Source organism: Trichoplusia ni, chromosome 1, assembly GCF_003590095.1.
Source record: "Trichoplusia ni isolate ovarian cell line Hi5 chromosome 1, tn1, whole genome shotgun sequence".
Classification (NCBI taxonomy): domain Eukaryota; kingdom Metazoa; phylum Arthropoda; class Insecta; order Lepidoptera; family Noctuidae; genus Trichoplusia; species Trichoplusia ni.
In genome coordinates this window covers 5,554,586-5,566,994 of record NC_039478.1, presented here as the reverse complement: position 1 = coordinate 5,566,994, position 12,409 = coordinate 5,554,586, and the positions used below count along the sequence as shown (strand labels likewise).

The following is a 12,409-nucleotide window of genomic DNA, read 5'->3' as shown; positions in this document are numbered from 1 at the left end:
TCACAGTTTGTGTCAGGATGGGTGAGACAAATTCGATTGAAATACCGTTGTACGGACCGAGGCAGAATTCGGGTAAAGTCCCACACAGATACTCAGTTTATATTAAACCGATGGTTTGGTTTTTACGTTGTTAAGAAGACGGCGTTGTTGAATAAAGAAAAAAGGTTTTTGTTACACTTGTAATGTAAGTAAGTAATGTTTACAGATTGAAAATATAATTGTGCAAATATTACTTATTTTGATAGGCTTAAATTGTCTCCTAGTAGTGCGATCAAAATTCTGGCATTATATTTTATACATTAATAGTAAGATATAACCATCATCAGAATATATTTTTTCCAACTCTTAACTAAAAAGTGGCTTAAATATACGGATATTACATTTTTAGTTTTTTTAAGTCACATGACTTTGATCTGACATCAACACATAATCAAGTATTTTACTGACTGAGTTATGACTTGGCTAAAGGGGCAGATAGCAGATACAGCTACGTACTAGTTTTTGTTAAAGGACTGTCTAACCTCAAATACAATCGTAAAGAAATAAACGAAAATGTCCTTCTAACCACATGCTCACAATATTAAACTACAACTAGTGATTCATTCATTCAATCTTGTAAATTGATTTGAACTTGGCTACTGTATTATTAATTGACATCAATAAATGGAATGCACTTGTACGCCTTGCATTGGACTATATGATGTAATGTGTACAAATTGAAAAATAACTAGGTTTCTGTTTAATGATTAAAAGTTCAAGTGTATTTGTTTTGTATCATTGTGATTGAGAGTTATACTTGCCTATTAACTGTTTGCACTAGATAACGTTAAAATATCTTAAAAAATAAAAATAGATATTGTCTCGTCTATCTTTTTTTTTTTCTCTTATACCGGTTCCAGTATTTGTTTGTTTTTACACAGCAAATAGTAAAAAAGATATGAAAAAGTGCTGCTTATTCCTTCTATCTTCTTTCCTTATATCTATTCTATCTTCTTTCATACATATGCACACCTACACATATTATAAGTATTTATGTGTATTTTTATAGTTTTATTCTGCTCAAAAACGAAGTGAGACTGAAAGTGATGGAGTACCTTTAGCAGACGAGAATCTGCCGCAGATGGATCGTTAACCTTTTTTTTGTCACTAAACCATTCTCAGTCGTTAGGAATGGATATTTTTTGTTAGTCTAAGAACCGAAATTCTCACGAAACAATGATTTCAATCGATGCGTTTTCATTTAGTTGCCACAGTTTATTTGACTTATTTAACAAACCCTTTCAATTTGATTTAAAGCTTATTGTACTAGTATAAGTTTAGTTAATTTTTTTGTCCTTTTTTTGGAACCGAACTGATGTTTAAAAAAGAAGTACAAATTAATAAATAGTAGGTACATAAATTATGTAAAGTAGTTTTACCACTAGTCTAATATAAAAATTTGTAATACCAAAATATAATCCTTAAATAACGTATTATACTTATTTACTCGACAATCAATGCCAAATCGATTGTATAAGATTTTGTAGGGATACTTTTCCTCATCATTTTCCTCAATTTATTAGTGAACCCTAATAATTTAGTAGCGTATCAGAATCAATGAGACAACCCACTATGTACAGTGAGGAAGTGTTGAAAACTGTCGTAAAAAAGGTCCTTGTTTATAGAATTTATAGAAGAGGATAGAGTTTACGATGGTACAGTCTTTTAAAGAATACGGGGGCGTGACGGTACAAGAAAAGAGTTCGTAGTTTGTTTATAGATACCTATATTATATTCTATCTCCTTCTTAACAATATGCAGACACATTAGAGGAAGTTCTATTCTTGAATATGGACTATTAATTACTTTCGAAATTATAATTATTTTGTACATGTATTAAACCTTATTTTAACAGACTTCATAGTGAAAAAGAATCTCCATTCGGCCGGTATGTCTTTTATTTGTACGCAGACAACTTAGAAACTATCTGATTTTTTTCTCTATGCGGAATAACTGCCCCATGGTCCAATTTACGTGATTAATTATATAATTTTTTATTCGTTTTAGCACAGTAGTTTTTTCAGAACATTTACGTAATTTTTATTTAGTCTACTATAATATATTTTCTTATTCGTTAATTTTACAAATATATGTTTATTACTTGATCTTGGATGTATTTATTTGTAGGTACCTATATGTATTTGAATTTTCAATGAATTGTGTTCATAAATTATATTATCGTTAATGGTATTCAGTTAATGGGATTAATGCGTCGTGTCTCTGGCTTTTTGTAGGTACAATATAGCCTACCAAAACTAGCCATCAATAGAAACTATATTTATATTAGATAATAGTTTCCAACAAAATTATAGGTCTATCTATTTTTTTTTAATTACAATAAACATTTACTTATTTGGCAACAAATTCCATATTACAAGTTGACTAAAATATAACATTTTGGAATAAACATCTTATCTAAAGATAAAATAATATTTTACAAAAAGGCGGTATCGCAAATATTCAAAAACAGAATTTGAATATCAAATTAAAAATGAATACTGAAATTATGGTTGTAATGCACTTAACAATCAACTAAATATACAGTAATTACGCAAATACCCAAATAACATAGTTTGTACTTTTCATTGTGTCTTAAATAAGGTTTTAACCTAACCCTTGAGACCCACTCGTAACAAAGACGCTTGTATAGAAATAATAACAAAATGTATTAAAACTGACCTTATTTTAGAAATAACTCAATAAAAGAACCATTACTGATGAGGAAACATACTTTGCACATTGTTAAAATTAATTTACCTACATCAAAATTATTAAAATATATTGAGGGCTATAATCGGTCCGTACTTTTTCCAAGGGGTAGTTAGATAACGTCACAGGTTCCCTCCCTCCAGCCTCCGGGCTGGGGTCGTAACCTTTAACATGCCTACGTCCTTCGTCATAACAAATCAAACGGAGATCAATAGAAAATAATAAAACAATAAATAAATATTTCATACTTACGGCGCCTAAATTTGTTAATGCTTAGTCGCAAGGACGTTAATACGACCTCGTTTCTCGGCTCTCAATTGTCCTCTTGAAACCTCTCCAACAATTTTATAAATTAATCAGCACTTGAAACACAACAATGCACGCAGTATCGTGAGCATCACTCAGTTTGGCGACGCATCGCAATGGTTACTTAATCATTCCACATGAAACTGTTGTACCGGTTCCAAAGTACGTGGGCAATGTGGAAGTCCCACCGCGGCTTTCAGAGGACTGAAGGTTCGGGCCTACGGGAAAATATCAAGCCTCGACCGGGATTCGAATGAAAATATACAAGTGAGGGTGAGGTGAGCAACGCCTGTTTACTCATTCGGAGCATTGGTTCAACTACGAGTTAGAGTAAGACGACCGCATATAGCGTTGCACGTGCCGTAGCTATGTATCCGCTACGAAGTTCTACGAAGTGTGGCGGCGACAGACGAGCAGACGTACCGCTGAAAGCTCAATGAGCAACCATAATTCATTATGAAAAGGACATTTTCCACTTTCCTTTACCTCATTCGTTTGATGTTCTGTTTAAAGGGTTTTTGAAAATTGGTCAAAGTATAGTTACTTACCTATTTATTATGATTTGATATCTCAGTTGACAAGTCACTTGGAATTGTATGTTGTATTGAATTGTAAGCTATCTTTAATGTATTAGATGGTTGAAAAATTAAGTAAGTGTTTATGGTTCCTTTAACTTAAGTGAAATGTAATCATTTTTAACCTACACCATTAAACACTGAGGTTCTGACTTGAGCTATGTCGTAAGCTGGATTTTGCGAAAAAATGAATTGCATATTCAGATCAGTTCGAGTTTTAAAATTTTTGAAATACAAAAACAGACTTTAGGTGCACGGAAACAAAACATCAATTACTTTGGACTGAAAACATAAAAAATAAATATATTGCAAGTACATTCTTATGCTGTTAAATTATAACACAAATCCCTCGTCTTACGATACAAATCCCACTAATATGTGTCGAATCAAACTTTTTAAGACATTAGAATCCAAAGCATAGATATCTTATTTATAAAATGAAAATAAATGTTTCTGCTTGAGAACGAGTTTCAAATGAACCCCTGCGAATGAATTACTAGTCACCTATCTTAAAAATTGGAGTTCGAAGCATTTATGTAACACAACGCTCATTTATGTTAGGTAAATCTTAATATATGTATATAATTCTCGTGTCAAAATGTTTTTCCTCAATGGACTCCTAAACCACTTAACCGATTATAATAAAATTCGCACACCAGGTGCAGTTCGATCCAACTTGAGAGATAGCATAGTTTAAATCTCAAGTTATAGTCGCAATTTCTTCTAACCACGCGGACGAAGTCGCGGGCAACAGCCAGTATGCCTATATATTTTAAACAAACGAATGGGTCCATTGCAGTGAAGGGTGGGTTAATCAAGGTCCAATATAACTTTGAAATTCGAAAGTACGACTGAGTAGCCCAATTCGATTATTTTTCAATTAAATATAAAAGCAATATTTTATTAATTTATTAAATAAATTTTAAAAAAAATCGCTAACTCAATACTTAAATAAGTTAAATACATACCAATAATATTAAATGCAAACATAGAACGCTTGAAAGTTATTTTCACACTTTTTAGTTTCGCTTTAAAAGGGTCCCATTGTCGGATACAAAAGATGATCCAGTTATAGCCTTTGCTTTGTCACTGGCCAAAAACAGTACCAAATCAGCGATTTCATCAGGCTCTGATATCCTGCCAAGTGCCGTCATTGCCCCAAACTTGTTCAATTCTTCTTCACCAACAGTTTGGAATCCATCAGTTCGTACGGGCCCAGGATTCACAGTATTCACTCTTACACCCTTGGTAGCTAGGTCCAATGCTATAGCCCTGGAAAAATTGTCTAAGCCTGCTTTTGATGCACAGTAAGCGAAGTATCCTGTTGATAGAGGCGCAAACGATCCGATACTAGAAATATTGATGATGTTACCTTTATTTTTAGTCAGGTATGGAACTGCCAGATGCGTTAAGAAGACCACTGAACGTAGATTAGTAGCAATGACGCGCTCGTAAACCTCCATCGCATTCTCATCCCAGATATCAGCTGTTTCAGCAATACCTGCATTGTTGATCAGTATATCTATTCCCCAATGACCCGACCATGTAATGGCGACACGCATCATTTTTACGACGTCATTGTCTTTAGTTACATCAGCAATGAGCATTAAGACTTTTGCTCCATTTCGTTGACATTTTGCTTCAACTTCTTTTAGTTTCGTTTCGTTTCGACCTACAATGATCACGGAGGCTCCTTCTTCCGCGAATTTTGAAGCTATAGCGGCTCCAATCCCTGAACTGGCTCCCGTAACTAATACCACTTTGTTTTTAAAGCTCATTGTTGTAAGTTTACTGAATAAGTGATTGCATATAGTATGATTATTTCAATTTATATACTCTTTAGCGTCCCTACTATCAAGTGGGAGTATAAATAATTACTTATCTGGAGAGCAAAGTCGAGATAAAATGTGTGAAATGATAAGAATTAGAATTGCGTTAGTGTCAATGTTAAGCACTATGAAGCACTGTTTATCTGTCTGTATAGTACTTAACGCACAAATAAACATGCTGATGAATAACTTTTCAAGCATTTTACACGAATATAAAAAAAAATCTAATCTTAGGTTACAAATAAATTTTGATTGTTGCTTATCCTCGATCTTTACTTTTTTAGGATTTTTAAACGTAGGCGTAGCAACAATAGAAATACATTATCAGTATCACCTTTGAAAATTTAAGTACTTGTTAACAGACTGACAGCGGTGTATCTATCAGTAATAGAGTTCCCATTTTGCACTTGGATAACTTGGGAACCCTAAGAACGAAAAAACTTGCCGTCGTGCTAATACCTTATTTTAATTAGATATCAATTGGTTTATGGGTGTAGTACTGTAGTACCTAATTTTTAAGAAGCTGTTTCCCCTCGCAAGAGACTATCGTTAAGCAATGATTCACTGCAAACACGTTGTTATGAACAAAATATCACAGACTATAAGAAGGGTAGGACCAACATGCCTTTGTAATTATACCTTAGACAACATTTTTGCAACTAGGCCAATTCTTTCTTCATGACGTTTGCCAAAAAACGTGGTACCTTGAGACTTACAGACCAGGTTACCTTCTTCTATACTAATATTATAAAGCGAAAATATTTGATTGTTTGTTTGACACGAATAGGCTCCAAAACTACTGGTTCGATTTAAAAAAATCTATCTCTGTTGAGAAGCTACATTATCCCCGCTGAACATAGGCTATAATTTATTTCAAAAACATTAGGGTTCCGTAAGAAAATTGCGATATTGTAACCCAAGGTGTCATCAACTTATATCTTCCAACCACGCGGACAAAGTCGCGAGCAACTGCTAGCTTATAAAATAGATAATTGTAGTTCATTTATTTGTTGCAAGTGCAGATGTAACAAGAAACATGTGCAACATTTACAAAATATAGCTAATTATATTATATATTATTATATTTATGAAATTGAAAGAAAAAATTCGGAGAGACACAGAAATGGTGAGTACTATTTGTACGATTCTGAACCAAAACTATCTTGAGTATTCTCTCGAAAGAACACTTCATCATATCATGTTCAGTATCTGAAGACTTCCTGGTTTTTGTTTATTTACGGTTAAAATTAACAACTCAAACTCAAAGGAGTATTTACCTGTGCTGCCATCTGGTAAAACGGAAAATTTGTGATCGATTCAGGATAATATCTTCAAAATGATCGCAGTAAAAATGGAAAAGCCGATAGCGTACTACCAAAAAGCCGATAGGTGGGCGCCCCGAACACTAATAATCTACGAGCGCTAAAAGTGTTGCACTGGCAAGTGTAGGTAAGTCACACCCCGGGCTAAAAAGGAAGTTCATCATCTTTTTGTAATTTTAGCCGTGATTATGGAAACATCGTCTATATTTATCAGATGAGATGACAAATTATTAAAAAAGCATTTCGCATCAATTATTTAATGGGGGTGTCAATGTACTTTTGAAGCAACCAGTATCTGAGGATTCTAAGGTTTTGTATGGCTTTATGAAAATGTGCCTGAGATAGAGGAGTGAAAGAACGGGGAACTATGTATAAATGAAGTAGTTAAAATTAAAGCACCCATGGGGCTGGCATAGTCACCTTGAGTGTACTGAAGCCTCGTCTAGAATAGATTTAAAAAAAAAAACAGTAGTTAGGGGTTACAGGGTTTGTCCTTTTTCAACTCGATTGTCGATATATCACTAAAAACACCCCAAGTCCCTACAACTGCCTAAGCCAGAGCCACGGGATCGCTCGCGCAAGCTCTGCGCGAGTGTTGCTGGCATTTGTCCTGTTGAATTCCTTCTAGGTTAGTTGTGAAAAGCCCATCCCTCACTCCTCGAAAGAAAGGACGAGTCCTTCTTCTTGGCCAATCAGCTGATCGGGTCACAGGGTGCCCTTATTACCACCTGCAGGCCAGACCTTACCTTAGTTGAAGTCGATACAGCGTTTGTCCTGAAGAGGTGGTATGCACCAGGCTGTGATGGTTGTTTCAGAAAAACTATATTGGACAGCCGACAGTGTTGTCTACATTGCACTCAGCATCAGAGGAAGGATTTCGAATGACAAGGTTTATACATAAATTTATAACAATATATTTATTACCAGTCATAAAAATTAAAATGTTTTGTATATTATAAATTGAGAGAGGTTTAACATATATTTGAATACTTTTCCAGTTATCTTTAAGATGTTTGTAAATGTTCAAACTTATCCCTATTTTTTGTTTTAATCACAAAGTTTGTGAATGATTCAAAACACATTTGCGGTATTTAGTTAATAGGGTTCAAAATTGCCAACAATAAAAACATTCAATACATGGTTGTAAATAGTAGGTGCTATTGTTGAAACTTAACCAACAATTTATTATTATACTATTGCTAATTGGTACAAAACATTCGCGTTTTTAACACAGCAGTTCTATAAAATGTATGAGATTCATTTAAATATAATATCTTATTGTTTTTTTAATTAACACATTTCGTTTGGACGGATATTAGTCTTAGAATTTTTCTTACATTATAGATTCAAGAACACTATTCATACTTATTATTTATAATTTTCATATTTGACAGTGATTTGCCGTACAGTACATATTATCACTTGTTTTTTTTTAATTACTCGTTACATATTGCAGTTATAACAGAACTTGCTTGAGACAAGAGCCAGTGTGTAATGAAGTTGAGAGTTAGAGCAAACAAGGTTTTTCATGGTTTTTCTATTATTTGACCAAGTGGGTCATGTTTTTCAAGGAAACAATGTACTAGTTTTACTTTTTAATAAACAGGATTAAGCAGACTTTTGTTATATTAGTGATATACTCAGATGTGTTGTCAGCTTAGTGTGATGAATCCATAATGCAAGTACAAAGTTATTATTAAGGCACATTATTACAAATACTTAAACTAAAGAAGCTTATGTAACCAAAGCACAGTCCCTATAGTGCATAACATAAGTGTTACAGAAGAGGTAATGTACGTTGAACTGTTACATTCATCCGCTGAACAGTAGCACTCCTCCCAGTACACCCCGTTCTCATACACGCCCCAGTTACAAACACCAGTGACTCCTGTCTCTGCAACTGATGCACACCTCCTGATCACTTGACGCCATCTCCCATCCCCTGAAGTACGCCAACAAAACAAATCAGTATTTGTACCAAAAAGGTTTTAGTACTGCAATAAAATGTCTATTCTGTTTTGTTATTTATCATTTCAAACATAGAAAAACTCTTGATCTTTTAGGATTACAATTTGAAAATACGCACTTAAGGATGATAACAGATTACTTACAAATAAATCCTTTAGGACCCTGTTGTGTCAGCTTCATACAAAACGATCCTGGCATGTGAGACTCATCACTAAAACATTCCACAGCTATGTGGCTTTCTTTATTGAACTTTTTATAGGCGCCGCAGTTGTCTTCACCTTTATTATCCTGTGATGATGCACACTGATAACATCTTACACAGAATACTGTAAGAAAATTCAAACAATGTTTCAGTACCTTGCAGAAAACATTAAGAAAGCTGTATTAAATTAATTAAATGCACGATATTTACCAGTGGGTAAGATACACAGAAGTGTGACTGTTGCTAGTTTTAATAACATTTTAGTATTATTCAGTCATGAAAAACAAACTTCATAAAAATAACGTACTGCAATGTACACACCCAACCCAAAGTTTGTTTCACTTTGCTTAGTGTTGTGACAGTAACTGCCGGTTGACCGATTAACCGGTAATATTCGAAATTTTATCGAATGCTGCTTTGGTGGAGTAAGAATCGGATCATGAAAATTGATAAAGATTTGAGTTTAATGCAAGCAATTTAAAATTAAATGAAAAATTAGGCAAAAAATGCCATGAGTAAAAATTAATGAAGTAAGTGAACTTTTTAGAAAAGTTTTAATAGGTATATAAATATAAAAATAAGTATACAGAATAGTAAATGACACCACAAATTGATTGCTTCATTGTTATTAAAATACTCTGCATATTATTTATATCGACTTTTTAAAAACATTGATATTTTAATTATGATTTGACAAGAAATAGAAGCGTAAAACCGAAAATGAGCTTAACGTAAATTGGAACTTGTAAAAGTTAACTTCATTCAAGTACTTCAACTTTGTTGATTTGTGTTGTAAACTTGTTTGTAACTGAAATTCGTAGGTTCTTTAATCTATTAAAGGCTAAAAGTATAACTGTTTCATAAAACATCTTCAAAATGAGTGTTACTATAAAGGTCTTGGTGTCCATTTTTTTGGTTTTAAATATTGTGCCTTACGGTAATTATTAATTTCATTGATAAACTAGGGTCACGCCCAAGCATGGAGTTTAAAACAGTTGTTGTTTTTAGTTTTCAGTATCAAATGTTGGAATTGCCGATCAAGCAATGACCCTAAATGCGCGGACCCCTTCGACAACAGCACAGTGCCAATAACTGATTGTAAACAAGAAAGGGGGCTGTCGCATCTTCCCGGTGTGCGCCCTTCCATGTGCCGAAAAATCAGACAAAAAGGTTGGTTGACTTGCTTTGTTTTCGACCTATTAAAGCAAATAAAATAAAATAAAATTTGAACAAATTCGATGAAATTTGGAACAACGTATTTTTTAAGTTTGTATAATTATTAATTTCGTTTTAAATACTAATAGTGAAAAAATAACCATTCAAATGTTATTACATCAGATACAGAAGAAAAAATGAACCTGTTCGTTAAACAAGTTAATTACAACACAGGTTCAAGTCATTAATTTTTTGTTTCTATCATAATAACTGTTAAATAAAACCGGGCTTTATTTACGGTCTTTTTTCTAAAAAAAGATTTCTAATTTTTCAGTGAATGGGGAATGGCGTTATTTCCGTGACTGCGCTTACCTAGGTGAGGTAGGAATCCAAGGTGATGAACGATTCTGCCTTATGAGAACTGGAACCTACAATATTTTCATAGAATATTGCACATGTAACAGCAAGGACGGATGCAACTCATCAACAATGTTTAGTCCATTACCATTCTCCGCCTTCTTATTGACTGCTGTTGTCCTCAAGTGGTTGTCATAATACTAATGATTAGATTATAATACAAGTCTGCATTTATTTGGTACCTTGAAGCATGAAAGTGTGAAAAAAATAGATCTGAAGAGTTCTCATGAAATTAACCAATTTATATTTCTGGTTTACTCAATTGTTTCTACTCTGCCTCTGGTAACTGTTTAAATAAAGTAGGTATTTGCTTTGCATTTAAAATAGAATCTTAAAAGAAAATGTAGGTTAGCAGGATATCAGCTTGTTTAGATCATGTTAAATGTAAAATCAGTTCTTTTTGTACAATTGCCGAAATATTTTACAGTAGGCTCTTAGTATAATAGAATTGCCTGAGGTATAATCATTTACCATCTTGTTTCTGTAGGTTTTATACTGATAATGGCCACAAATTGTTATTAAGTATGTAATTTTGGGGTGTAATAATATTATATCTCAAGTTTTTTTTTAAAAGGCCTTTTATGAAGTATACTTATGTTTATGTTTAAAGGGTCATTCAAGAGTTGTGAACTGACTGAACATTTTTTTATTAAGTTTGTCCCTCTTGCAGCTAGATAATTATGTGCTTTTAAAAGTTCTTTTCTTTGGCATTTTAAGTTTAAAGTATGAAACGCTGTTCTGTATGAACATATTTGTTGAATAATCAGTAATTATCTGTAACACAAATACTCATACAGTAATGGTGTCATTTGGATAATTATCTATTCTTGACCTTTTGTTAACTCCAAAACACTTTACAAACAGGAATTCGTACTCAATGATAATAATGATTAGGTACTTTATGCCCTGTACTATTTTCAATATAAAAGAAAAACATTTTACAATCAGTAACAAAACAAATATAATCATTGTTTAAAGATTTTAAAATTTGTACCATTTCTATTACTGTATGCCTTCTGTAAATATCACATGCCTTTAATCTTTTGGAGGGTTTGAATCTCATACGTAATTTATATGCTTTGACACGAATATATAAATATGTCACAAAATTGTGGCATCTAATTTACATTGCCTTAACTTTTCAATGTATTGTAAATTCTGTACCATATTTTTTAAGATTTATATTTTAGTTTTTGCTTTTTTTTTTGACGAAACCAATAGGTTCCGGTAACTTTTAATACCTGCCTACATAAGACATAGGACCTAATTAACAATTCAAATGTACCTACATGATCACAAGTTAGAAAATAAAGTTGTGTATACATTTAATTTGCTAATATGTTGGTATTTTACAAAATGTATATCCAACAACTCAGTGTGTAGTGCCTTGAATACTTTAATAGTATAGTTATATGTAAGACTGAATGCCGTCCCTGTAAATCTTCAATTTTTATAATGTTGACACAAATAAATGATTTTTTAATGAAACTCTTATTATATTTTCTTAACTATAGCACTTGATTAACCACATGTCGAATGGGATTAGCCGAATGTACCAACTTAGTTATAAATTTAGTCTCGTCAGTTTCCGTAATTGCTATTAAGATTTGTCTTTTTAGCATTGGTATAGACATATGATTATTGGTGTAAAGTAAATAAATATTAGGCAACGAACCGGTCGCGCTGGAGAAATTATGGAGAGGCCTATGTTCAACAGTGGACTGCTATAGGCTGAGATGATGATGATGATGATGATGATGAAATAAATATTGAGAATAAATAAATCTTTAAGATGATACATCTGGGGGCATGGCCGTGTCCCATCCTTTTCTCGAAGCAATTCCGACATATTTTGGACCCCCTGTAACTTCGTTGTGGATAAAACTA

The 12,409-nt window shown here is 33.0% G+C and overlaps 4 protein-coding genes across 5 annotated transcripts in view; 1 reads left to right on the top strand and 3 right to left on the bottom strand.

Annotated features, from left to right (window-relative positions):
• The window catches only part of LOC113491737 (probable G-protein coupled receptor CG31760), a 68,078-nt gene extending 64,429 nt beyond the window's left edge, over positions 1-3,649 (bottom strand). For both annotated transcript variants that reach the window (XM_026868889.1, XM_026868898.1), the window contains exon 1: positions 3,001-3,649. The gene's annotated coding sequence lies outside the window, so the exon portion shown is untranslated. The remainder of the gene's footprint in view (positions 1-3,000) is intronic.
• Positions 3,650-4,585: 936 nt separating this feature from the next.
• Positions 4,586-5,446, bottom strand: LOC113491773 (estradiol 17-beta-dehydrogenase 8-like). Its single transcript, XM_026868940.1, has one exon. The coding sequence runs from the start codon at positions 5,405-5,407 to the stop codon at positions 4,649-4,651; it is 759 nt and encodes a 252-aa protein (XP_026724741.1). The 5' UTR covers positions 5,408-5,446; the 3' UTR covers positions 4,586-4,648.
• A 2,468-nt stretch (positions 5,447-7,914) lies between these two features.
• Positions 7,915-9,303, bottom strand: LOC113491809. Its single transcript, XM_026868977.1, has 3 exons — positions 9,161-9,303; positions 8,892-9,074; positions 7,915-8,722 (listed from the first exon to the last, which is right to left on the bottom strand). Exons 1-3 carry the CDS (start codon positions 9,207-9,209, stop codon positions 8,505-8,507), a joined length of 450 nt encoding a protein of 149 aa, XP_026724778.1. The 5' UTR covers positions 9,210-9,303; the 3' UTR covers positions 7,915-8,504.
• Positions 9,304-9,697: 394 nt separating this feature from the next.
• On the top strand, positions 9,698-12,010 carry LOC113491823. The gene is made up of 3 exons (XM_026868998.1): positions 9,698-9,887; positions 9,959-10,120; positions 10,440-12,010. Exons 1-3 carry the CDS (start codon positions 9,827-9,829, stop codon positions 10,658-10,660), a joined length of 444 nt encoding a protein of 147 aa, XP_026724799.1. The 5' UTR covers positions 9,698-9,826; the 3' UTR covers positions 10,661-12,010.
• The last annotated feature ends 399 nt before the right edge of the window (positions 12,011-12,409 follow it).

Bases quoted from the DNA above. Each gene is read 5' to 3' on its own strand.
- LOC113491809 (XM_026868977.1), bottom strand. From the start codon at position 9,209: ATGTTATTAAAACTAGCAACAGTCACACTTCTGTGTATCTTACCCACT. The intron at 9,075-9,160 runs GTAAATATCGTG...ATTTTCTTACAG, and splicing joins TCTGTGTATCTTACCCACTG to TATTCTGTGTAAGATGTTAT. The intron at 8,723-8,891 runs GTAAGTAATCTG...GGCGTACTTCAG, and splicing joins GGGTCCTAAAGGATTTATTT to GGGATGGGAGATGGCGTCAA.
- LOC113491773 (XM_026868940.1), bottom strand. From the start codon at position 5,407: ATGAGCTTTAAAAACAAAGTGGTATTAGTTACGGGAGCCAGTTCAGGG.
- LOC113491823 (XM_026868998.1), top strand. From the start codon at position 9,827: ATGAGTGTTACTATAAAGGTCTTGGTGTCCATTTTTTTGGTTTTAAAT. The intron at 9,888-9,958 runs GTAATTATTAAT...TGTTGTTTTTAG, and splicing joins TTTAAATATTGTGCCTTACG to TTTTCAGTATCAAATGTTGG. The intron at 10,121-10,439 runs GTTGGTTGACTT...CTAATTTTTCAG, and splicing joins CCGAAAAATCAGACAAAAAG to TGAATGGGGAATGGCGTTAT.